A 27,919-nucleotide genomic window follows, 5' to 3' on the forward strand; every position below is an offset into this window, starting at 1 on the left:
ATCTGACTACTGCCCATAGATTTGGCAGTAATCATAAATGGCTGTCTTCTGTTGTAAAATATTTTGCCACAGGAGTTAGTTCTTGTTGAGATGTTACACACTCTTCCACCAAGGCACTTGCAAATTCTTGAAAATGTCTGCGGGGGACACATGGTTATACATGGCTTGCTACTGCACGAATGAACACCTGTCCTTTCTGTTGTCTCCCTGTAGCATTATCTTGGGCTTATATTGCAGTTTATTTCTCTTGCTACATCTGCAGTCCTCATGCCTCCTGCAGCAGGAGGATGGTATGTTAAAGTAGGTGCAGAGAACCTGGGCAACTTTCTTCTGGCATTTTTTAAGTCAATAAAAAGGCATATTTACTGTCTTCAGTTTTTATAACTGTGACCAGAACTCTGCTGCTGATGGAGTGATTTTCAGGATTGTTTTTAATTGGAATTGCAAATTGTATTTCCAATTGCACTTTCAACATGTGGATGCATAAATTGTGATGTAATCCAAATGCAGTTGCAAATCCTGCATTACCGTTTACGTTTTCACGTTTACGAAGGCGCAGTGACTGCCACATTTCAAATGAAAAAGCAAAGTCCATTTGCACGTCCATTTTCCATGTCTTACGAGTTATGAGCCTGACATTTAAATAGCAAAATTAATTGCCACATTTGCTTTTTCTTTTTCTCTGCATCGTGCGTGTAACCTGCCAAATCTCAAATGGAATTGCAATACATTTTTCTGCCTTTTTTTTAGACCACATGTAGCTAGCTAACAGTGGGAGCAACGGTATCCACAGTAGATCAATATTCACCATATACAATATATACACGTGTATATATATGCATTTTCAAAATATATGTGTATTTATGTATACATAATAGATATACACAGTTCACACACATATTATGTATTATTTTGGGTGTAATTAGTTGTGTCACGCCATCACTTCCACCTTCCACCGAACTCACCACCTGGACACAATCTCAATCACCTGAGTATTAATCACCAACACCTGCAACCACTCGTCTGCCACCCTTTATAACCCACGCTCACCACTTCATCTATGGCTGTTCTCAAGGTTACAAACCCAGAACTCTGGTTGTCTTCTCGTCCGCCTGCCCTGTCTGCTTGCCAGGAGTAGCTTGTCCTGTGATTCCAATCCTGAGAAAGGAAAGAACTGTTGCTTACCTGATTGATATTTGAGTTTTCTCTTATGTTCGTATCTGAGGCTTAACGCCGATATCCACCTAATTTCATTAAACGCCTTATATTGGATCTTACTTTGTTTGCTTCCTTCACGAGAGCGTGACAAGTTGTTTGACTGCTGTTTAAATTTTAAAAAGTGCGATTTTAAAGCAAATTAAGTTTTAAGTTTTGACCCCAGCTTCTTGCTAATTAACATTTTATCAACTGTAAATGATCAAATTCCACATGCGATTGCAAAAGGAATTTATTTTGATTAATTGCAATTATTTATATCAGCCACCAGTAGTAACTGTAACAGAATTTCATTGCCATCAACTTAAATTAACCAACATTCATTCTAAATTTATAACAAAATGGTTGCACTCGGTGAGCTAGACAACTCAGAATACACAACTCGGAAATTGAAATTCTGATATGATGAACAAGGCAAATGAAAGAGCTTGAAGGACACCAAACCAACAAGAAACTCCTCCAGCGGCTGTGGTGTAATAATAAGCGCGGGTACATTTACATCCTAACAGCATTTTTGGCAGCTGTGGTCTACTAAAAGAGTCAAAGGCATCAGAGCTAAAGTGGAGAGGACAAAGAAATGGTTCTTTACGAAGTCTATTCATCTACAGACATCTTCCCATTATTTTGTCCGACTCTTATCACTAGGACAGTCACACATCGCTTCTCTTGTTGCCCTTCGACTATAAATTACAACCAAAAACAACACAATATTGTATCTTATCAGAATTCCATTTTCTAAACTGTTTATTGTGAGTTGTGTTGCAGTAAAAAGCGCTGGTAACTCACTGAGTGCAACCATTTGGTGTCATTTGGCTGAATTTAATGTGCACATAAAATACCCCCATAGTCCGGAATCGGTTGTCCATCGGTTGTCCATTTTTTTAAATAACATACACCTTTCATGGGTTTCTATTACATATTTCAGTAAGAGACATAATTTACATTATATTAAGCTATAAATGTCTTAACACCCCGGCATCCCTTTAAATGTGCAATACTTGCATCGTCTCATTGGTGAGGGTTCAGATGCAGACTCAAATGAAAGTCTTGATGGTTTTGGATTTGCGCTCACATTCCTCTGGGTTTGAAGAGTGATGAATTGCAAAGATGTCCTGCCTCTGATGATTAGGAGTTCCTTTAATTGATTTTTGCTTGAATGGAAAGTCAAAGCAGCAAGGCCTAGAGCTACACTTTTAGTTGCCCTTTTGGTTGAATATAATAAATAACAAAATAGCTGGGTGTCTAATTGGTTCAAATGCTACACTTTCTTTTTTTGATTTCAACAAATTTACAGGTAAACTCTAATATTTTAAACCTGTGATTAATCATGATTAACGCCACTTAATTTTTTGAATCGACTGATAGTATATATTATATTAGATCATATATATATTAGATCATTTACTTTTAGGAAGCAATATTTACAAAACAAGGTTCCAGTAAAATGACCTTGGAATTGGCCATTGTTCAAATTATCCCCTGAAGAAGGCATCTCATTCATCCGACTAAAAAGCCAAGCCTGCGTCAGTATGCCTAGGCTGATGCATCATCTCACAAACATCGCTTTGAGACTGATATTTAATCAATCTCTGGATGGCTGCCAGTTTCTCAGATCTCCTCTGACGGGTCTAACCTGACATCTCACACAGATAATCCTGTTTTGTCATTTTCTTCACAGCTCCACAGTGTAATGTGTAATTTATGGTTTCGACACACACTGCACATAATAGGCAACTGTCTCTGCTGAGACAATAGCAACTTGTGTGACATTCTTTCTAATGTTCCCATTGCTTTTCACTCCATTTCCAGATGGAGATAATGCCTAATGAAAAGTTTAATGAGAATCTTCTTTGCCATTCGACTTTTTGACACTCTACAGATTCTCATCAGCCATAGATTTCAATTTAATTGTCAGCCACTGACATTTATGGGAGCAAACGGCGCTCAGTATTCATTTGAATAGCAGCCTCTTTTCAACAGCACACCATATATTGCACATTATATAGCTATGTTTTATTTATGTAGCACTCTTATGTAGTTTTATTTGCACTGAAGTCAGAATGCCCCCCTGGTATTCATATACCAGTGTGTTCTAAATGCATTCTCTTCTAAGCCAGTGGGCAGTATCAGACAGTGGGACGATTGCATATATTGCATCTAGTGCATTTGTTTTTTTGTTTTGTTTTTTTAATTTTGCAGAAGTCAATGGCCATAGCACAATCTAATCTTGCGGATCACTATATGATCCTAGTTGATGATAGTTTTTTTAGTTAAATTTAAGTGCACCAGATGCCATGGCCAAAAACCGGCCAATTTATGCAGAAAGGTGCATGTATAAAAAGTGTAAGTGTAATTGCATTTACTGCCCTCAGCAGTCTATTACCAAATGACAAATCATTACGAAAGATATCACAAATTTAAAATTATATGCACATTATGGCATCTACTAAGATTGCATATGCACAAAATTGTAACATTTTTATACATAAAATTAAAAATACATTATTATTTACATAAGTTCACATGACAGTGTTTATACATTATACATGTCTTGCAAAGGCTTTCAAACGCTTCCTTTGAAACAATTTTAACTGATAAAAAGGTTTTTTGCATACTAACACACAAACATTAAATGATTATCCATATACAAACCAACTACACACAGATGTGACTAATTTGAAACACTACTATATTGTGTCTTTTGCTTGTTCAGTCTGCAGTGGAAATTTTGTGTGTGTGTGAAACATAAAAAACTGCAATGGTGTTTCTTATTTATCATATCTGACAAATGAATTAGACCGCATACCCGGTTAAAGTCACCACTCCTCACTGATATATGTTGCAAACGAAGGCATTATTGTGGTTTTAGAGAAACACGTTTCCAGTGTTTACTCCCCTTTCCTTTAAAAGCTTCCATCACTTATAAGGATGCTTCTCTTTAGCCTATGACACCTTGCGCATTGGCATGAATCCCAGTGCTGAGAGCTTTCATTTGGAGGTGAAATCAACTAAAACGCTTCACAAAGTGGTATATTTTATAAAAGCACCTGTCCTTGAAACTCTCACAAATGTTCATTTAACTTTGCAATCACAGTTGATTAGATGTTTCAAGACCACAGACCAGAATTTTTTCGAGCTCTCCTCAAGCTATGGCAGAAACCAGGGATAGAGCTATCGTCTCACAGCTTGAATGTTCTGGTCCAAGACCTTTTTGTTTTGAGCTTGCATATTGTCATGGTTTTATTTACTTGATGTTTAATTTTAAGGTGGTAATTTTAAATTTCTGGTTTGATACATTGACTAAACCAACAACAACAGCAACCGACATTGCAAAAAAAATGACTCCACGTTTTCTAACACTTAACTATGCATGTTTTTAGGTGTCACAACTGTCCTGACCATGACGACACTGAGCATTAGTGCCCGGAACTCACTTCCCAAGGTGGCCTACGCAACAGCTATGGACTGGTTTATGGCAGTGTGCTACGCTTTCGTCTTCTCTGCTCTCATTGAGTTTGCTACTGTCAACTACTTCACAAAGCGCAGCTGGGCCTGGGATGGTCAGAAGGAGGCCCAGGAGATGCGGGTAAGATCTGGTTTGATACATTACAAGTAGACTGTAACAATGCTGTGTACAATTGCGCACAGTACACATGATTGCTTATATCCTATAAGACCATGTCGGATGTGTTATCAAAATCTGACAGAAGTTGCTTTTTAGTTCCTTTTGTGTTCCTCGTTGTGATCAATCACCGTTTCATTTTCCAGTATTGATTTTTTTACAAAGTTACTCCCCACAATAAGCAATAAATATTCAGCATATAAATCCTAAACTAATGTGGGCTTTCTTGTTAGCAAGCTTGTCACTGTTGTGGTTGTTCCTGTTCAATAAGTTTGAGGCTGCCAGCCGTCTCTCTCTCGCTCTCCCCACTGCTTTTGCTTGCTCTTGATTATTGCCACCCTCTGTCCTGGCCCTGATAACCTCTGAAAAATGAAGTGCTCAGAGCTAATGGATGGGAATTGCCACAGAAAGCTCGGCGAGGTGCCGTATCGCTCACAGTATGAGGAGATATTGTACCTGTAAACCGGTAATATGCATTCCTGTTTCGTTCTGTTGTTCTTCTTCGAAACTACTTCTTCATTAAACGTTCAATAGAATGGAAATATAGTGTTTCTGAGGAAAGCAGTAAAATGCAAATCTGAAAGCAAATGTAGACTTAAACCTGAGGATGAAGTTGCTTTTATGAAGCGTAATGAAGCGTAAAAGGTCATGATTTCTATTTAGATAAAAGTTCAATGTAATTAACATACTATTGTGTAACATGTACTATAGTCTAATAGACAGGGATGCACACAAGTGGTGACCAAAATAAAAAATGCAGCAGATAAATAAGTTAATTTGCGTATCATTTGAGAGCTGTTAATGCGCTATCCACTGTTTTAGATTGACTAGTTATAATTCTGTGTAAGGTTTCCATTAGAACTGAGGCTACTGTGTTTTACTCAGAGCAAAATGCAAAACTGTGACATTTCATTCACTGACGTGTTTTACTTGGTAGTGCTAAAAGAGCAGTGCATGCATTACACTTATTAATAGCAGCCTGCCGAAATAAAAGCGTGATAATTTTAGGCTTGAAAAAATATAAGCAGCAGTACGAATCAGACAAAGAGCCTGGACATTGTGTTGGTTTCATACTGATAACTTTCTCACAGAATTGTTTTCAACAAGACTAACTTTATTTAAGAGTAGACATATCAAGCTTTCCATAGCTTTATCTCTTATGTCTGTTAGTCACGTTTTTGCTGAGTTACAGTTCATTTTATTTATTGGCACGTTTAATAAGATGAACTGGGGGGGTTCATAATAAAATCCTTCATTTAAAAACTGTTTACTTGTGTTCTCTTTGATTAATATTTACATTTGTTTGATGATGCCAAAAAAAGTGTAAAACCAAAAAGTGGGCCAATGCTTTTTCACACCACTGTATTAAATAAATTATTGAAATAAAATAACATTTGTTTGTTAGTTTTTTTGAAAATAGTATTGTTACAAAGTATTTATTATTATTTTATTATTATTATTTTATTTAAATTTAAATGACTAAATAATGTAATAACGCTATTATTACAATTATTAATTTAAATTTTTTTATAGTACTATTTATAGGTGCTGTATGTAGGAATGACACCGAGTGGTTCAACTAGGGCCAATAGATTCTTTCACAATATTGTGTGGCCTCATACTTCATAAAGCATCTGAAGCTATTAATAATTGGTTATGTGCAACAGGCTTCACTACACTTCAGCAATGATGGGTAGGCCCTTGGCCCTTTGTGCCACTGGTACACCCAAAGGAAAGCTACCGGCTGCTTTGAGACAGTTTCAAATTGCTGGACCTTTGAGATAGAAGAGAACCGAATGGCTATTTATAGCACAAAAGGGAAGCACACAGATGAAAGATAAATTGAAAACAGGTTCACTGAGGTCTTTGACCGAAGAAAAAGCCAAAAGCTGATTTGTTATTGTTAAAAAGAAAGAAAGGAAAGAGGAGCAGCACAAGGAACAGAGACAATCAGGGAGAATGAGAAGACGTTTGTGAGAAAAGGAAAAGAGAATGATTAGAGGAACAAGAAATGGGTTGGAATTGAACACTGATGAGAAATTGAACTGTTGAGATCTCATCTCATTTGCTTTACGTTAAGGTTTGGCAGGGTCACATGGTCACTGCGCCGCAAGTGGTGGAGAACGTGAGAGGTGCCTAACTGCAGACGTTATCTAACAGAACTCGCTCTGCACTGGATTCTGGTTACTGTACTCATTCCTGACTGTAATTCAGATCGAATTGACCTCGGTGCTCTCTGAGGTTCGCTTGTCTTTGGAGCACAGATTGGCATTAGAGACCTGGGTTAGTGTGATTTACCTTAGTGGGGAGAAGGTCCTTCACCGGGGCATTTGCTCTTTTAAAGTCTCACCACTGTAGATGGTCACTTTCAGTTGTTGCTGATAAGAGCATTTGTAACATCTGATCACATGATATGGTACCACTTTATTTGGATAGTCCACTTTAGACATTCTACTAACAGTAAGTAACGTTGCAGCTACATGTCAGCTAGCCGTCATTAGAGTGTTAGTAGTCTGTCTGCTTAATATCTTCCAACAATCTTTTGTTTTTTCTACTAACCCTAAATTATTGCAACTTTTAGTTGCAAAATGAGTTGACATGTAGATACAAAGTTACTTATAGTTAGTATATTGTCTGAAGGACTATCAAAAAACGTGCAACCCATGATACGACTACTATAGCAAACATAATAAAAAGGAACAAGTGCTAATAACACTTTAGTATTGATGGAGATAATTTTATTATAGTATAATCTGCTGATATTTAGTTCTTTGTTTAGTTATTGTTGTTAATTAAACCAGTTGTTATAGGTGTAAAATGGTCACTGAAATGTGGAGCACAATGGTAATTATAATGCGTTGTCACAAAAAATGTTCCAAAATGAGGGGGATGATATGTGGGTTTAGATGATTTTTAAATTATTTTTCATTTTATTAATTGATCTTAGACGGCTGTCGAGTGATAAGCCAAGAATCCTTGTGCCATGGGCAATGCTAATATGAATGTTGCAGCTTTCCTAATGCTTAACCTAATTTCGGAGTATATTTGTACGAGTATATGTGCGCAGGGAACTATGCAGAACAACTGTGTAGCTGCTAACACAGAGGCCCATAATGGCAAAAAATGTCTCAGGGTTACGTATGTTAGATGCGTCATAATACTTTTGCTATTAAATCACCTTGAGTGTGTGCTAGTGTCTGAATCATATGTAAAAACACAGGTTTCTGTGCAATGTGTCTCCCTGCATCGGCCAGTCAGATTGGTATGTTTTTTATGTGCTATAAATCATACAAGTAGTAAATAGCGCCCAAGTGATTGTCCTTAGAAAACGATCAGTGATCTCATGAGTGCCTCATTTGGAGTTTCTGAAGAATCTTCTTAACTCAGTCTCATGCTTTGTTAAGATTTGTCAACACACACAAGGATGCAATCAGAATCAAAATGAATGGAAACTCATTTCCCAATTTATTTTCAAGACCGAAAAGGTTTGTAAAATTACCCTATGTCAGCATTTAGCCATTTGTTTCTGTTATTTCTCCCCAAGTAATTTGAAGAGAAACATCCGTAACAAAACTGGTACTTCAGTTAATCAGAAACATATTCTCCTGGGCAAATACACTCCAATCATATTCCAATTAGACTATTTGAAAGTTTCAGTTTTTCAATTTTATGATTAGCTTTATAAATCAAAAGGGAATTCTTAGGTGGAACAGCATAATATATTAGACAAGACAGTGTTTATTTCCATTTCTGACCAAACCCTCGAGATTTAAAATTAAAATAAAATGCTTCAGTGCGCTGCAGTGATATTCCAGTCAGTGACCGTCAAACTCCTAAAAAATGAAGATGACAGAAATAGGTATTAAATAGCAAATTAAATATTTAACCTAGCTCAGTAAATATTACATTATTTCAAGATATGGCTTCCTTGAGGTCTGCTGATGTGGAAGTTCTCCACGTACAACTGACCATTGCATATCACCGTTTCAGTATATAAAAAATGTATAATTACTCACTTACTGCTTATGGGTTATATTGTTAGATGTTACAGATATCGTCAGAATTATTTCCAGCTGCTCCATTGCCTTGCAGATGGGGTCTCCACATGAGGAGTTTAGCAGATACACGCTGAAATTGAGGATATTACTTTGCGCAGCAGGAATCCGGAGTCATTCTCCTTTAATCTGAGTATGTCCTCAGGAAAAAAACAGATACCGTCAGAACAGAAAAGAATATATATATATCGGATTTAGATCATTTATGAAGCGCATGGTTCCGTCCATCCACCCATGCGTTCTCCAAACCGTCTGTCCTCTGTAGGGGATGCTGGAGCATATCCCAGGGACTTTGTGAGGCCTGTAGTTTAATGATATAAAAAGGCTGTTAACGTAATGCTCACCAGAGTCACTTTTGCATTAGGTTATGGAAATGCAGCAGCCATTATCATTTGTCTGATGAAGCAGGAATTCTTTGTTGGAGAAGGGAGCCACAGAAGAATCCAGGTTTTACAGCTGGCATTTTCTGGTGCCTAAAGAGGACCACGGCTTGTGGCCAGTCCTGAATAATGTTCACATAGTCTCGAAATATTGATGCTGAAACTGGTTCATAACTGTCTGGTCTGTTTAATTTTTAGAGCAGTAATTCCCGACCATGTTCCTTCAATACATGCAACATATATTTCAAAACCAAATGGACTGTATGAACACAAATGTTCATATTACTACGATTACTAATTATAAATGCATTTACATAAATTAATTACAGGTGTAAGTTGTATATGTAAGTATAATGTAAAAACATATATGCACAATAAGTGCATTGTAACAAATGTTTAATATAAATGTAAGTACGTAGTAGTTAAGGACACCTGATATAAAGTGGGATCCATTTGTTTATACCAAACATCCACATGATTTACTACCAGGGTTTTTATCGAAGTTTCACTGTTCTCTTCAGCATTTATTATTGTAAAAGATTATAATTTTAATACATTGATTAGCAGCATGTAACATAGTATTTCATGTGATTTTTTTTTTTTTTTTTACAAAAGTACAGCTTGTGGTTTCTTTATCTATGCTCAGTTAATTGCATTTTTTATTATTTATGTATTTATAATTTAGTTTTCACTTCTCAGAACACAACTGAAATGATCAAAATCATCGAGTCAAATCATATAAGTGATTTGTAATCATTCTGAACAAATGTTGACGGTTTCTCTGATAAAAAATCTAGGTCATGGTGGATTGCATAAATCATTAATAAAAGCAAAATAGTCCCACCAGTTGTCATAATCTGTCCAGCAATTTTTCTATGTTTTGAACTGATTAACTGCTCTCAAGAGGATCTTGTTTGTAATTTGTTAACGGACCAGCAGTAAATGTGAATCAGTATATTTTTGCACACTGTGGAAATTGATATATGGCGTATGGAAAAAGTGCAGATGTGCATTTTCCGTAGCTGTCATCAAAACTGTTGCCATAGTTTACATCAGGGAATACTGACAGAGTGCAATGTTGACGACATAAACATCTTGTTTGTGAACGATGACGCAAGGATTTGTCATTCTGATGGCACTGATGAGTTCACTGATCAACGACTTACTTTCGAGAGATGACCTAAAGATTTTGAGCAAGTTACAGGCTTTTTACAGGTAATCCATTGATGATTTTCAAATGTTAAAGTTGATTCTAGAGATGTACCAAAAAAAACCTGCTTGCTTCGGTAATTCCGTTTATACCCCTGCATTGTGTTATGTTTTTAATCTCAGCTATCACCTAAACTGCATAAGTGATTCGCTTGTATCATCTTGTTCTTTTTTCTGCATGTACTTTCTTTGCTGTTTCATGCGGCAGAGTGCATGCTTTTCTTTGAAAAGCTTCAAGGCATGTTTACAATTCAGAGAATCATCTCTTTCTCTCCCTCTCTGTACTTTGTACTTGTTCAGCAGTTGTAGCGTTGATCACGTACTAATTCTCTTCTAAGTATTTTCTCTGTGAACTCCGGGAGCTTATCTCGCCAATACTCGATGCAAATGAGACCTAAGCTAAAAGTAACGGTTGTATCAGCGCGGGTCGTGATAGGCTTGTAGTTTGGGATTCTTTACTAATGCTGGCGTAAGCCTAGACTGTGATTTAGAGACTCGGGTGCTGGTGTAGTAGCAGGGATCGATGGCCTGTGATTGGGAAGCAGCGTGCAGCGGTCCCTACTGTGAGATCCCCAGCACAGATATTGGCATCAGAAAACAGGGCCAACGGTCTGGCATCTCCCAGTGCAGAACTCCAAGCTGAGCGTTTTCTTCTTGTGTTGGTGCTCCTTTGCTCTTCTCGCACCACAATGCCTTGCGGTTTCTGCATTAATTGCTTTGTTTTTCTTTACCGGCTTGTCAGTCCTGATAAAAGCTTGTGACACTTTGTGCGACGAAGATGAATAGTTACTCCATGGGGTGGTCAATGCACAAGCACATTTAGTAAACAGGGCTGGCAATAGCGGTACACGAGGGGATTGAGTCCAGTAAGTGAATTTCGAAAGGGAAGGGGAGGCATTCAGATTCAAACCGATTCTGATTCCTTGGGTTAATCGATTTAGCGAGGTGCATGTAAGAGAGATTCATTAATATTGTTTTACATGCTACATTAACTTTGTAATTAAACTGAAAGGGTCAGATCGCCCCAATATGAATATTCTATCATTAATTACTCACCCTCGTATCGTTCCAAAGCTGGAAGACCTTCGTTCATCTTCTGAACCCTCTGATGAAATCGGAGACCCATTTGACCCTCCATAGAGAGCTACACAACTGAAATGATCCAGGTCCAAAAATGTAATAAATACATCGATAAGCAGTCCATGCGACATCAGTGGCTCAATTCCAGTTTTACGGCGATACAAGAATTGTTTTTTATTATTTTTTTGCACAAAGAAACCAAAAATAATTTAGTCAACCATTCTTTTGCCACGAGCTAGGTCTTTTGTCATTTTGGAAAGTATCACAACTCGATCATTTCTGTTGTGTTGCTCTCTATGGAGGGCCAGATAGCTCTCAGGTTTCATCCAAAATAAATTATGTTGTGTTCTGAAAACAAACAAAGGTCTTACAAGGTTGGTACAATGTGAGGGTGAGAAATTAATGACAGAATTTTCATTTTGGAGTCTTAGGGACTTAGAGCACAAAAGCAATCATAAGTCACGAGGGTATATTTGTAGCAAAAGCCAACAACACATTATATGGAACAAAATTATGCTTTTTTTTCAAAAGTAAAAACTCACATAAATTTGCTATTGCAAATATATCAAAACTTGGTTAGAAATAAGCATTGCCAAGAACCTAATCTGGACAACTTTAAAGGTGATTTTCTCAATATTTATAGTTTTTTGCACTTGTATCTCAACCTAATATTAATAGTCCTATCCTAACAAACCATTTATCAATGGAAAGCTTATTTCATCAGCTCAATTTTTAGTATATTATTGTTATTATTATTTTTAATGAGCCATATGGTTTTGTGATCTTGGGTCATATACAGAACTTTTGGCTTAGTGAACACCCAGAATGCATTCACCACTTTCAAAGAAATCTTCAAAAAAAGATCGGTGAAGCGCCACTTTAATGTAGTTTATTCTTATAACTGTCAAACCAGCAGATTTTGGTAGCCCACTTCATCAAAATCACTCATTTCCTGTAAAGCTGCCTCTGCATATTAAATCATAGATGATCACAGAGGATTACTCCTGTTATCCGTTGTATCTAACCAGCTTATTTCCTGAACAGTTGGTCAGAGGCCTAACTAAAAGCGAATATGTTTGCACATAGTTACTACATAATGAGTAAGGATCATAACATCTGATTGCGTTATATCAAATTCAAATGTGCCGCAAAATCCTCAGTGTGTGACCTAATGACACATTTAGATATTCATATATTCTACTATTTATAAATGAAGTGAAAAACCAGGTATGAATCAGCTAATCGTGTGATGCTTATTTTATGATATTTTTCCCATTATCATCCAACCTTAAGTGTCCGAGAAAGAGTGATCTTTTTCTAAATTTCTCCATTTGTGTGCAACTGAAGAAAGACACGGAGATTCGAATTGGCATGAGTGTTAGTTAAAAACGTTTATGTGAGCGAGTTATTTATTAGGAAGACTTTTGAAGTACAAAATAACAGCAGCATCATATGCATGTAATGAAGCATTGCAGATCATTGTGGTTAGACTACAGTAGATAGCTTCTGTGCTTCTTACTGTGTTAGGCTGCTAAAAGCGGTTCTGTTTGTTTGCTGGCATACAGTGTTTCCTGCTGTGCCATTCCTCCTATGATCGTGACTCAAGAATGAAGCCTGGGTAGATTTTCCTACAGAGACCTGGAAGCTACAACTAGACCACCTCTGTGTGTGTGTGTCTAAGTTTATAAAACATTTTTGTTTTAAAAAAAATAGCAGAACGTTTTGGGTCCCACTTTATATTACATGGCCTTAACTACTATGTAATTACATTTAAATTAATAATTTAGTACAATGCACTTATTTGTACATGTTTTTACATTGTACTTTTTTACAATACCTATATGTAATAAAATTTTTGTACTTACATTTATAAATTTTGACCAATCCATTACACCTTAACTCACCCTTAAACCTACCCATACCACCAAACCTGTCCTTAACCTTACCCGTATCCACCTCAATGGCAGCAAAAGTGTTTTGCAATACAATATGAACAAAATAAATACATTGTACTTATTTTTGGTGCAAGTACAAAGTAGTTTAATATACCTAATATAAAGTGTGACCAAATTTTGTGTATGGGGTAGGTTTATGGTAAAGGGACCGAAAATACAGTCTGTGCATTATAAAAACCATTAAGCCATATGGGAAGTTCACATAAAACATAAAACCCAACATGAATGCGTTCTTGTTTGTGTGAGTACATGGTATTCCCTACATTCTGGCATCAAAATGTCCCCATAAGCACAAGGATTGTAATACAAGGACATTTTATGATCCCCTTGAGGAAAACCTGTAAATCATACAAAACTGTAGAACTGTATGCTTCCAGGGATTATTTTACAGCTCCTTTAGCTGTGACTTTTATTCACAATACAGCCTTGAGTATGTTATTGCTTTTATAAAACAGTTACCATACAATACAAATATCACAATCAAAAAATGTATGTATTGGGCTTTTTTAAATGCATTCATTAAATGCTATCCTTCTGCTAGTTCCTGGCAAGAGAATGTTTCAGTGTTAACACCATATGATATTTTATGATATATATGATACTCTAAGCATGAGTAGATGTCTGATCTCCAATATAAGAAGTCATTTTTTGATGAGGGATCAGAGTAAAGGAGTAAAACTATACAGATATCGTATACAATACATCAAAACTAACACCAGGTTACTAACCAGCACCTGGTTAAAGTGTGGTGTGGATGCTTTACGAACACAATGCATAATATCGTAATTGAAAGAGACAACTGTTTAGTGAATTTGCCCTTCACGCTACAAAATGTTCTCTATAGCCCCCGGCCACCTTCTGTCACGGTGCAATGTAAACCTTTGACTGTTTTGCATGAAACAAGCCTTCACAATGGCTTTAAGAACCTCTTTGTTCTAATTTATGTATTAATATATACCGTTGATGCAGATTGCTTGAAGCTATTTTCCTTTGTTTTTTTTTTACAAAATCCCTGATCTTTTGTTTCGGGGTTAAGGAAGTCCCTGAGATGTTTCCCACAAGAGCTTTGGACAATTAATCAGAGCACTTGTCAAAAGCAAACTGCAAAAGCCTATTTATCAGCCTTAACAGTCATAACAGTTTCCAGATAGTTTCCAGATATATATATATATATATATATATATATATATATATATATATATATATAGACAAGCACATCATAATTGTTGCTGAAATGCACTAAAATGATAAAAATCTGCTGCATCTACCAAATTTAATATGGGAATTGCAATGTGTTGAATACATTTAGCAATTTTTTTTGGACGTGTTTGTACCAGTGCACCTGATTCTATAATTATTTAAGCAAAATAAATGCTAAAACTATGCAAATTGAATTATATAATACACTTTTGTGGATGCTATAGTCTGGCTTAATATAGTGCTACATCTGTTTATACATTACTGTGGATGGATTTGATTGGCAAAATGACCTTAGACGTGTCATCATCAACACACTGAATAATAAGTTGGATTTACCTAAGTATCTTTCTAGTCCCACTTTGTGTTAAGTGGCCCTAATACCTGTGTACTTACATAGTAACTACATGTAACTACACTACTTATCATGTTACTAAGTTATGGGACAGCCTGTAATTACAGTTTATAATTATGTAGTAAATAGGCAGCTACTGTTACACATATGTAACAGACAGAGTCTGTTACACAGTTACTTACACTTCAATACAATCTTGATACACTTTAAAGTAGCTTATGACTGTGTAATATTTTGTCAATGTAATTAGAAAGGTATTACATGTATTTAGGCTGTGTACTAATGGGTTAAATCAAACTAAGGTGCCGCTACATAAGTTGTACAGTATAGATACACATTAAGTACACTTAAGTACAATCTTGATGCATTTTATTTTAAGTAGCTTATACTAATGTAATATTCTGTAATTATAATGTAACAGTAGCAGCCTATTACATCTACATAATTACAAACTGTAAGTAAAAACTGTTCCATAACTGAATTACATGGTAAGTACATTTTGTTTTATGCAGTACAAGAGCTACTACTAAGTACTTACTAGGTAATTACTCCGTATTATCACCACTTTAAAATAGTGTTAACAGACAGGGCTACACTTTATATTAAGTAGACAATACCTATGGATTAACTATTTAATTACACAGCAACATCAGTCGGAAAGTCAGACTTTATATTAAATCAACAGTTCCTGAAGAGTTACACCGCTGTTACATTGTTACAGTGCTGGATCAAATTGTTCCAGTTACTCTTATGCATGCTGTTGTTACAAATTGTATTATATTTATGTCCTTTTACACATTTGTACTTACACATACCATTCTGAATTACAGAAATATAATTGTAGATACTATGTTACACTGTGGCTACATACCACATCTAGTTACTATGTAAGTACACAGGCATTAGGGCCATTGTTCTTTTTTTCGAGAAAACTGATTATTTATTTAAGTAGATAAAAGAAAAATGCAGAGAAAACAGGGTTGTCTGTTATTACGGTGAATGATTTTCTCCTTTTGACTCTTTTGCAGAGGCGAGAGTCGGCTTCCTTCTCCAAGAAGACCAACAACACTTTCAACATTGTGGGAACCACCTACAGCATGAGCGTCGCCAAAGATCCCGGACTGACAACCGTCTCCAAGAGCGCTACATCCACCTCCACCCCATCCCAGCCGGTCCGAGAGATCCGGCTGCCCAAGATGGATGGTGAATACGTGCCGGAGGGCGGAAGAAAGTCATACAATCGCGTCAGCAAAGTGGACAAGATCTCGCGCATCATCTTTCCAGTGCTCTTCTTCATCTTCAACCTGGCTTACTGGGCCACGTACGTCAACAGAAAGCCGACCATCGACCGGTCCAGCCCGCAGAAATGAACATGGATACCGAAAACAAAAAAATAAACTGCCAGTCCAGTCTTAATCAGCAACATGATGCTACTGCTACTGTGTTCATTTTCATTTTTTTAAGCAACCATGTAGATACACAACTCTAGTTAGTAGTTTGTTTGTGCCATTTCATGTGTTGCATGAGTAAAGTATGACAGCATTGCTGGTCTCGTACGGATGGCCATTATTTACTCACTGAACCCCTCCCCGCTCCACGCACTGCGTAACATCAGAAGAAAAACATCAGTCACCGTTGGCTTTCGGGCGCCATTGGCGAGAACCTGTAGCCTTTCAGCAGCCAGTAGCGATGTCCATAGGCGCATCATTACTAACTGTCTGTTCTCTTGGCAAACCCAGTGTATTAAATCAGTAGTGTCATCTAGATATGTGTTTACATCCCCAGTGCATTTTTTCTTCCAGTGACTCTTATTGTTTAAGCAGCCTGAGCAGGCTCCAAGATAAAGAAACTGTGTGCCTTTTTAATCACTCGCCGTAGAGATGAATAGTTTGGCACATGCTGACATTGTCTTCAAGCTTACGCCTGCCTAAAGAAAACGTCAGTGTTGATTGAACTCTCACAGGACGGTATTAAACTCAGAGCAGTCCTGCATGCGAGTTGATTTAGTGCTGACGGCCGACTGTAAGGCACTGGGCCACACAACCATTCTTTGTTTGCGGCCAGCATGATCCTCATCTGAGGATCTGAAATGCTATGAAGCTGTGAAGAATATACAAACGGGATTTTAGATTTGGGCCAGTGCCACACAGGAGGAACGTGCATTTCCATTACCTCACGCTGAAGTGTTGGTGGTTTTGGTAGATCATTACTCTGGTGGTTTTTGTTGTTTGTGAATGCACTATTTTTATTAATATCGATATTTTGGCAATTGCAAGCCAATTTCATAGCGTCCACTATATTTCATGCAAAAGGTAGTAGTAGTTTTTACGCCATGTTAATTTAAGCATATATTTAAGATAATATGAGAACATGCACTTAACATGGATGTGCGCATATTTATGTGCTGTTATCACTGTCGTTCCCTTATGATTTTATTGCTTCCTCATAGTGCGTTCAATTTTATTTGTCTCGTTTTGGAAAAACAATCTTTTTGCATTCACTTAGAAAGTGCCAGGTTTACATGTGAATTTAAATATAGAGACATTTTTGTAGATAAACTAAAAAGTTGCGTAAAGTATGTACTTATGTGACAGCAAGCTATATTAAGCAAAAAAACATTACCTTTGCCATTTCATTCAATTCACTTCATGAACAGAAGACAATAGCATTTTTTTAACAATCACTAGGACCTAATTCTCAATACTTGGGTAACTTTTTCTATACTCCAAAATGCAGTGCCAAGTACCGAAACGTGCGTCTCAATCCATAACTCTTGCAAAGGTTGTCATGCAACCAACATGCTTTGTTATTCGATACAAACGAAAAAAAAATAGGTAGCACTCACACACAATTTCTTTACAGAACTAAAATAATAGCTCTCTACTATGTAGGATTTACTGCACTATGTGTTACAATGTCCATGTTTACAGTTTTCATTGTTCTGTTTTGTGCCAAAGCAATGAAAAAAAACCCCACAAACTGCTTTTGTGTTCAGAAAAGTGACCTAGGTGGAAAATTTGGTCCTAGCGATTGTACATATCTATATTTTTAAAAACGTAACTGTTGATTAGTATCTTCAGACACAAGACATTCAGTTTAACTTAATCGGTGGATATATTAGTGAATAAATAGAATTCATGTTTATTTGAATATTCTAAATAAGAATAAGATTGTTTTTCTCGTACATTAGGATCTCATACATTAAGAATAAATGAATGCATGACAATCTATTCATTAGTTACATCGCCACATATGCTGTTGTGTTATCTTTCTGAAGGAGGATTTATGTTTTTGTATCTCATGGCCCTTCAAATAGCCATATACAGTATCTGGAGTGCATATCCGTAGGCTCCTAACATCTCATCTGAGCTATAGTAGGGCTAGATCAACTGACGTTGGTATTGATTGTTGACACAAATAGAACAAATCATAAATAAAACCACATGTAAGAAGTATATTTATATAGGAATTTAAATCTATTTATGCTATTTACATATCCAATAGCATACACAATATATGTTTTTTACAGTACACCGTATAACCCACAGTATAAAAACAACATTGGGTATAGCTAACCTAATGGCACACGCACATCTCTAAGACGTCTTAACAAGTTCTTCATTTGGAAACCATCTAACATCTGCTAAACATCTTTTACAAATATTCAAATCAGTTGTATATAAGATGCATACAGTTGCTTTGAGGGACAAGTGTAAATGTCTAGAGATGTATCGCAGATGAACAAACTAAAAAAAAATAGATCTTCCAGGTGAAAATGTGCACATTAAATAAACGTCTCCATGATGTATTCCATGTGTGCTACCAGGGTAGTGGCATGATAGTTTATTCAAATGTAAGAACAAGTAAAGTTGTCATTTTTTTTAGATGTTGTCAGCCCACTTGGAATATGATACTTGGGAAACGTAGTCGTGTTAATTACATAATCATTACTACTGTAAACTTTGTCAGCATACAGTCTAAAATGTGCAAGATCTGGCTTTTGACATGCAAATGAAGAATAAAACCAGTGATATTTTAATGCTGGGTGCCAGTAAAATGTACTGTAGTACATCATGCTAATTGGCTAACTTTCCAAACGTTGCTGATTTACTGCGTAAACTATTGCTTTAAAGCTTGATTAGGTCCCCCGGTGTGTTTTTCAGGTCTAAAATTTCTGGATTGCATTGAACGGTTAGCATCTTGGCTACTAACACTAGCCTTATGCTAGCTTTGCTAGACGTACCACCTTGTGTGCAGTTTTCTAAATGTTTAATGTACAGTCTGCCAGGCTCTCTGTATATACTGTATTAAAAGGGAAAAAAAATGAATCCAGCAATTTTCTGCATGTCCCAAAGCATCTGACTCAACCTTGCGGTTTAGCGGAGCTGGTAGATGTAATCTTTTTTGAGTTCCTGGTTTCTTTACACAATTGTCTGGGTTTGATATGCGACTTGTTCTTTACAAAATGCCTTATTCTTGTTATGGTATGAGAAACTGCAGTAGGAAAGCTCAAGGACATCTTAGGTACACAATTCAGGCTTCTGTTATTGTAATAGTATAAGATGAACATTATGTAAGACGTTTTTTAGGGATTTCTTTGGACGACATCAACCTTGTTCCTCTTGGTGGTTCGTCGCGTCATGCTTGTTGTACTCGTTCTGCACATGCTAGATATTTTATGTCGTATTACACTGTGATTCAATACCAAAAGGTTGACAGAACAAGGACATAGGCGGCATACAGTAGGCCGTGTCATAGGGAATGACTGAAATCCCACTAAATCTTGTTAGAGCGACACTTTCTGACTTGTAATTTTAGTCACCTTCAATGCAGAAAACTGCTTTCTCTGACACACCGATTCGATGTCCTCTGTATCAGTGCATTTTTGAGATAAACAGTCTTCTGCTGTCTCAAGATGTGCATCATGGATAAATGTTTGCAATAAAACCATACAGTAACTCTCAGTGCAGAAAGGAAAGTCAAAATTTGTCTAAAGTAAAGAGCTGTGCTGGAGAACAAGTGAATTGATGAAGCTGCCTGCCTCAAAACAAAATGCTATGTTTACGACTATGTGACTGCCTCGGCCATGCAACTTGATTCTAGCCAAATTATAAGTTGTGCCAAATGACCTTTAAAGAAAGGTGTAGGGGGTAATGATTTGCCCGTGGGTAATGAATAATGGTGGATGTATTTATATACATATATTAACATACATATGTACATATGTGTGTCGTTTACTTCGATATTGAGTTTGTTGCACAAAAATATCAAGGGAGCAATCGTGATGGGTTCATTTAAGAAACAACGTCATGCATTTTTTCTTTCTTTCTTTTCTTTTGGCTGTAAAGAAAGCTTGTTGTTCGGCCACATCTTAATGAAACGGTTCAAAACTATACACAGATATGTGAACATAAACACTTTGTAGTCGTGCAAGTGTGATGCATGTCATTGCAGTGCAATCCATAATACAATGCTAGTATCTGTCGTATTCTCAACATTGCCACAAGAGGCACTAGATTGTGGGCGTTAATGTAAACTTTTTGCAAAGTTTTTTTAAATAGCTAACTGAATAATATCCTGTTCAGTTTAAGGCATTAAACCAAGGAGTGTTAGGTTTGTTTTCATCAAATGTAACACAAGAATACATTTACAACAGGACACCTGTAACACACTAGTTGAGCATTTGCATCTGCGTTTACAGACTTATGTAAAATATGATTCTAAGATTTTTTTGTGCACTTTGCTGCCGTTATGACCCTCCTGCTCATGTATTCGGTCAGCCTAGCCAAAACATTCTGCAGGTTATTCTGTTGGTTGGTTCTGGGTTTGAGACCAAACAATATGGATTGCATATATACTGCAAAGAAAGAATTACGTTTTACTTTATCAAGGTCCTAATGAATTTGACTCTGTAACATGCATGTTGCAATAGATTTCAAGTGGTACTGTTGTCAAACACAAATGAAGCCCAGTGAAAACTGGGTAATTGCATATAATTGTAAGGTTATGTACATGGCTTAAGATTTATGTAAGGTATCTAAAATGTATGGACTTTAATATGCAGTGTCTTAATGTATGGCCAACTAGTATCGAATAATTGAAGCTAATTTTGTTAAATCTAAAAGGTTTGTTTGGTTATTTGACCCACGGCCCTCCCTGCCACTGTGTAGCTCTAAGACTGTCGGAAATGTTATTTCTGTTCAATCTTGACTTTGAGGTGTTTTGCTCTTATTTTTGTTGTGAAGGTTTGTTTGTGGAGCTAATAACAGTATTCTAGTGTTGTTTTCTATCTTTATGTGTCCTGGTTTGCTGTTCTTTACGTTGAATAAATATTCAGTCCTTTCATTTCCTTGTCATTGCTGCTGTCCTGTCACATTAGCTATGAGATGTATGTGTGTGTGTGTGTGTGTGTGTGTGTTCCTATGACCTTGGCCCTCTCCTTTGCATGGTTTCCATCTGGACACTCCACAAATATCACACAAACATTAACATTTTCTTTGTGACACTCACAGTGTGAGCAAATAGAATACTGAATGGACCTCACAACCCTAATTCAAGCTGCACATATTTACAGTCTCGTACAGCTGCTCTGTCTTTAAAAGTGAAGTATAATTATTCCCACACACACACACAAATAAAACTGTATCTGTCTATCTACACATAAAAAAGACAAACTAAAGGTTTAGTGTTTAACGTTAGTGCTTTAACATATGTTTTTACAGATAACATCTTACATAAAAAAGAAACAGATGCTGAAGTTAAACATTGAGGTCCTTAAAGAACGTACAATGATTATTTTGATTACATCAGACAATTTGTCAGATGTTTTTATCTTGCCATACATCAAGTACAGCAGCACAAGTTTAAAAAAAGTCAGCAACACATTTTTAATAATCTGTCAAAAGTCTTATGGAGAACTATAGAAATGTGAACGTATTTAAAAGAACATTTTATCCATTAGTTCACAGATTATCGTAGGCTTCGCTGAGAGTGAAAATGTTTGTACATTGTCATTGTGCCATGAACAATGGTTATGGCGTTTTAAACTCCTGCAACCCATCAAATTCTCATTTTCAAGCAGCAGAACTCTCAGTGCATGATCTTATGACACATTCAGAGATCCTTATTTTACCACATTTATGGGGAAAATGAAACAGGAGCAGATCTATTTTCCCTTTTGTCATGGTAAAGTAGGCAAGGATACAAATGTCATCAGAGACAATAACCATCAAACTCAAGATGCAAGCAAAGGGAAATGCATATATGGGAAAAGCAACAACCGAACAAGAAACTGATGTAGAACATAATCAGTATCCATGGAAACTAAATAGGATATCATCAAAAACCAAGGCAAACAGTAAGTAAACAGAGGAAACAAAAGACAAGAAAGAGACTTCAGGTCCATGGCAGAGCTCGGGGATGGAAACCTAAGGCAGAACCAATAATCTGGACAAAACCAGTGGAAATGAGCCAGGAAACACCTCAGGTTTATGTATGTACGTATCCCCATTGAAATGTTTTGAAAATGCCACTAAGAGAGCGGTTTCTGAACCGCATGTGGAATCAGCCCAATAGAGAAGCGAGACATCATGAGCAAGGTGACATGAACAACCAGGAAGCATAAAGGAAAATCCAGCGAATGCATGTTAGCTTCTGATAAAGCGAATGCTTACAGGGAGAATAACAAGGAGATGTTCTCATTTTAACCTCGAAACAATCCATTCAGGAACTCAAGCTCAGCCAAAACTCTTTGTGAACAAGAATATTCACTATGCTATATGAACAAGACCCTCTCCGGTGTGTGTTTGGCAAGTACACCAAGTTGAGAGAACTTGGGACCCTGGGGTAGATGTCAGGTCAGGGTAAAAGAAAACAAATTTGTGAGGAGAGGACCAGACTGCCACAGCACAAATGCCCTGGAGTGCTAAAGGACTTGTAGGCCAAAGAGATCCTTATAGTCTGCTTTGTTGCCGGAACAACCTCTCTAGAACCCCTGCCAGGTGACGTGACTGACATGAAGGCTGCAATCTGCGATCCTGTGGTTTGCATGACCATCCTGCCTCTCGGCTGGCCAGTCGATGTTTAACTTGGCTACAGCGCATGTCACAACATCCACAAACTCATCATGGTGGCAAATCCACAGCCTCCTCAGTATAGACACTCATTACATCAACCTACTTCAATGACAATAGATGCACCTGGCTCTCTTTCTAGGGGGAAGAAACCACATTTCATACTTTTGTGTGGAAGAAGCTCGCGATCATGACAGTCAGCCCCCTTGAGACTTGACCGTTCATGCTCCAATCTCAAACAAACAAAATACAAATTGTTTGTATCCCATCCCTAAAGATAGCGTGGGCGTGGAGGAACGCGCAATTTGATACATTGTTTGCTCGCCACATAGTTGGATTCACACTTAGACATGTTCTCACTTCTCAAGCAGAGTTTTTGCTGACTAACTGAGGGCTTTTGCAGACAAACACACATAGATGCGCTCACTGAAGAGCAGAAGCTAATGTGTGCTTGCCGGAGTGCAGCTTGATGCTTCATGGTTGCTCAGTTCGCCCCGTTCATGATGTTTTGCTTCTCTATTGGACGGATTCCACACATGCTTTTGAATGCAATCTCACAGGGTGTTTCCAAAGCTTTTTTTGATGCAGCTCAAGTTCCTGAAGAGGAACTAAGTGGAACCAGAGGAGACTAAGCAGCTTGGAGGCCAGGCAGAATCAGTAAAGACAAAGTTGCCCCAAAGCCAGGCAGAACAGGCAGAGACAATGGAACTAAGAGGCTGGGGAGGACCAGTAGGAGAGGGAGGGCTGAATCTGAGAGTTCATTAAGGTGAATGTGACTTGTAAAGCAGGAAGGATTTGGGTTTGGTGGTATGGGTAGGTTAAGGTGTAATGAACGGGTCAACGGTGTAATTATAAATATAAGTACAAAATGTATTACAAAGGGGAAGTGTGAAAGGGAATACACAATGCAACAAAAAAGCGGCAGGAATCTTGGAGAAACCTTGACAGCTTTGTCCCATCTCACACAGGTAAGGTAAGATAAAGTAAGAAAGTTAACAAAGACAGACATTTATACACAAACCATAAAAATATAACTGTTTGCACCTTACAATGCATTGTGATTGCAAACTGTTATTTATAAAGCAGTCTTGCAGTTTTGCTTTATATACAATTTTATGTTTTAACGTGACAAAAAGTGATTTAAGTATGCTCCAGTGTTGTTTTATAGCATTATAAATGTCTATTTACAAAATGTTAGACAGTTAATAAATGGCATTAAGTGCCTCAGTGATGCTCAGTCTGTGATTGTGTTTGGGGAAGTCGCTGGTATCGAGATCAAAAAAGCATTGAGAGACTATAAATGTGTGCATAAATAATCTCCTGAGGGGAAAAAGTAAGGAATAAGTAAATTGTTTGCAAAAAACAATTTATAATAAGAAGCAAGTAGAGTTAAATACAAGCACGTTTGCAGTTAATATGCTTGAATACACCACATCTCATGTGGGTTAACATGAATCATGACAAAAGATATGACAAAATATGATTTATTTTGATGTTGGTGACTATCTACACTCAGCTGCAGAGGTTGAACCCACTTTTGGCTTTTTCAATATTATTATTAATATTACTAGAGCTAGAGGCTCTGCCATTTTTCCTCCTAAATCCTTATCCTTCTCAGTATTCACATATCAGTAACCCCCACTACTAGAGTCTTTGAGGTCCCCAAAGTTAAACTCTTTGCTCTACATTTTCTCTTCCACTCAATGAAAGTACCTGGACTAATGCCATTCACCCTGCCCCATTCAAACCCTCGTCCCTGCCACTGGCAGTGCACTAGCTCACTATTGGCCTCGCCTTCATGAAATATGTATTATTTTGATGTTCTATTCTTTTTGAGTACCACAAGCTGGCAGCTTGTGGAAAATGTAGGGGGCAGCGTGTATATGGAGATTGTATCCATGATTTACAGTACTTCAGACTCGCCAGCTTCTCAACCCCCACAACGCCAAGTTCAAAGAGACACAGACTAACATGAAAGCCATGACCAGTCAAGCTCTTCCAAGCGATAGGGATTGTGGTTAATCAATATTACACACACAAACAGAAGTTGAACATCTTTGTCTGATTTAACTGTCGATACTGGTGAATTCAGGGAGACGTCAAGTGAGATACGCTAATGTGTATTTTTTTAATGTGACTGATGTTAGAATTAGGGCTGTTAATGTGGTAATTTAGTACAATTAATAAAAAAAAAATAAAAATCATACAAACGTAACACATTTAATCATGTACTGGATGTGTATATATGCTACTTTAATTGAGAGATATATATATATATATATATATATATATATATATATATATATATATATATATATATATATATATATATATATATATATATATAAATAAATAGCTCATACCTTTTAATGAAATGTTATGAATTAAATTTATGATAATACATCGTGATATTTTTGCATATTTTATCGAAAATAGAAATTGGAAAAATATATGCAAATACTTTTACTTTTTATTTAAAAACTTTATTGAAAAGTGTATCCACCACATTTGAGTTATTTGTTCGACACATTTTTTTTTAGAAATATTTTTTTACTCAAGTACATTTTTTAGCGTGTAACAAAATAAATACATAAATAATATACACATTATATATATATATATATATATATATATATATATATATATATATATATATATATATGCATATATATATATATATATATATATATGTATATATATATATATATATATATATATATATATATATATATATATATATATATATATACATATATATATGCATATATATATATGCATTGTACACTACATTGTTTTTTCCAAACACGCCAGGCTCTCCTCTGTCACCACTGAACGAGCACAGTCACCCGAATACTAATCACCCTCATTTATTCACAATTAATCAGCGCACCTGTCCCTGATCTTCACCGTAATCAAGTCCTGCACAAAAGCACACACCCCAGACCCAGCCATCCTCAGTTACTCACTATTATTTTATTTACTGCAGCGTGAGTGGCTGGCTTTATCTTAAGACCGAGGCAAAGAATGAAAGCTTGTCTTACACATCCAGATAAAACAGCAGGAACAGTGCTATATCTATACGCGCTCTAATACCTATCTCACCGATGGAGCTCACAGAGAGGAGGAAATATGGAAGAAGACGGATGCACTGACAGTCCTAATATTCACACAAGTGTTCTTGAAACTTCATCAAGTAGTGATGCTAGTCACCACACGAGCATTTTGATAGAGATCCGGTAATCATTCACACACACAAACACACATACTTGCACTCCCCTTGCCCTGAAGGAGGGTGTCAGATGAATTGGATTAATAGGCGAGAAAGAAAAAGACCGATTAAGGTTATAGAGTTTGATCGAATCTGATGTAATAAAATCTACTCCAAACTCAATGACTGCAGCCGGCTGGGTGGGGAATGTGAACACGGCGCCACGAAACACACACACAAACCTGCTTTCAAATGAAATATAAAGCTCTTAACTGCATCCAGCAGTCTCTGGGAAATAGATGTTTTTTGATTTAGATTTGTTTTTCCTATTGCTCTAAAATCAATTTCGGTACAGGCCGTAGAAAAATCTCAGTGATTTCTTTATTTCTTGGCTCAGGCCCACAGTGTAGGCATAAATATCTGCTGAAACCTCTCGAACACTGCCGTGATCATTTATTGTTCTACCGTGCTATTCGTCTTTAGCCACATAAGGGCTCGACTTAGGAAAGATATAGGTAATGGAATACTATGGATAGGATTGCAACAAGAAACCATTTCCTTGATGTAGAAAAGGGGCGTGGCTATTTCTTCCGGTCTCACTTCCGGGTCTCATCCGGGTCCAGCTATTTGTATCTGTATAAAACTTTGATTTGCTGCTTGACATTGAAAATAAATTGCTCCTTCTTATCATGTTGTTTTAAAGTATTATTTTATGTATGAACACACTGGTTTGTAGTGCAAACAGTTTTACCGTTTATTAGCGTCTAATGAACCGGAAGCCTCATCCATGGACTTAATTAAAAAGGAGGATAGGATTGCAGAGGGATTACAAAACTAGATACTGGAAATGGAACAGAATAGAAAATACACTTCAAAATAAGAGCCCTAAAACACAAAACAGTAAAACATTTTATGTTGTAGCCTGCTTTTAACGTGGCATTAAGTGAAAGAGCTATATTTCTAAATATATATTTTTATGCATGTTTTTGTATTCTTTATTAATGAGTTTAGTGTTAGATTAGGGAGACATGAAATATTTATATATGTATATATGTGTGTGTGTGTGTGTGTGTGTGTGTGTATATATATATATATATATATATATATATATATATATATATATATATATATATATATATATATATATATATATATTATTATATTTTTATTTATCTTTTTGCTATTTTTTTTATTTTAATATGCTATTTTATGTCCTGTTTTTGACCCTCCCTTTTGATAAATGTGTCTCATTCAAAATTCGCAAATGAATGCTATATAACGCTAATATTGAGTAACAGATGATTAACAGGTGAATGCTAATAACAATAATGTCAATAACAGTAACACATTTGTTGTACTGAAATGTATCACTAGTACACATCAAATTATCTGTATCAGACAAAACAATAGTGACACATGGTAAAAACATTGTTACGCACATTTGTGTGCTGCAAAACTACTGTCGGATCCAATATAGTCTGCAGTGCATCATCTTTTATTTTCAGCCTGTTTGAAAAGTCTGCATTAAACGGTATCTTGTTTAGAAGTGAATCTGCAGTGAAATTGAACAA

General features: G+C 36.5%; 1 protein-coding gene across 2 annotated transcripts in view; it reads left to right on the plus strand.

Annotated features, from left to right (window-relative positions):
* The window catches only part of gabra3 (gamma-aminobutyric acid type A receptor subunit alpha3), a 130,795-nt gene extending 109,382 nt beyond the window's left edge, over positions 1 to 21,413 (plus strand). For both annotated transcript variants that reach the window (XM_043222088.1, XM_043222090.1), the window contains 2 exons: positions 4,596 to 4,801; positions 16,097 to 21,413. In XM_043222088.1, the coding sequence (XP_043078023.1) occupies positions 4,596 to 4,801; positions 16,097 to 16,438 (548 nt within the window). In that variant the 3' untranslated portion in view covers positions 16,439 to 21,413. The remainder of the gene's footprint in view (positions 1 to 4,595; positions 4,802 to 16,096) is intronic.
* Positions 21,414 to 27,919: the final 6,506 nt, after the last annotated feature.

Source organism: Puntigrus tetrazona, chromosome 21 (genome assembly GCF_018831695.1).
Source record: "Puntigrus tetrazona isolate hp1 chromosome 21, ASM1883169v1, whole genome shotgun sequence".
Lineage (NCBI taxonomy): Eukaryota > Metazoa > Chordata > Actinopteri > Cypriniformes > Cyprinidae > Puntigrus > Puntigrus tetrazona.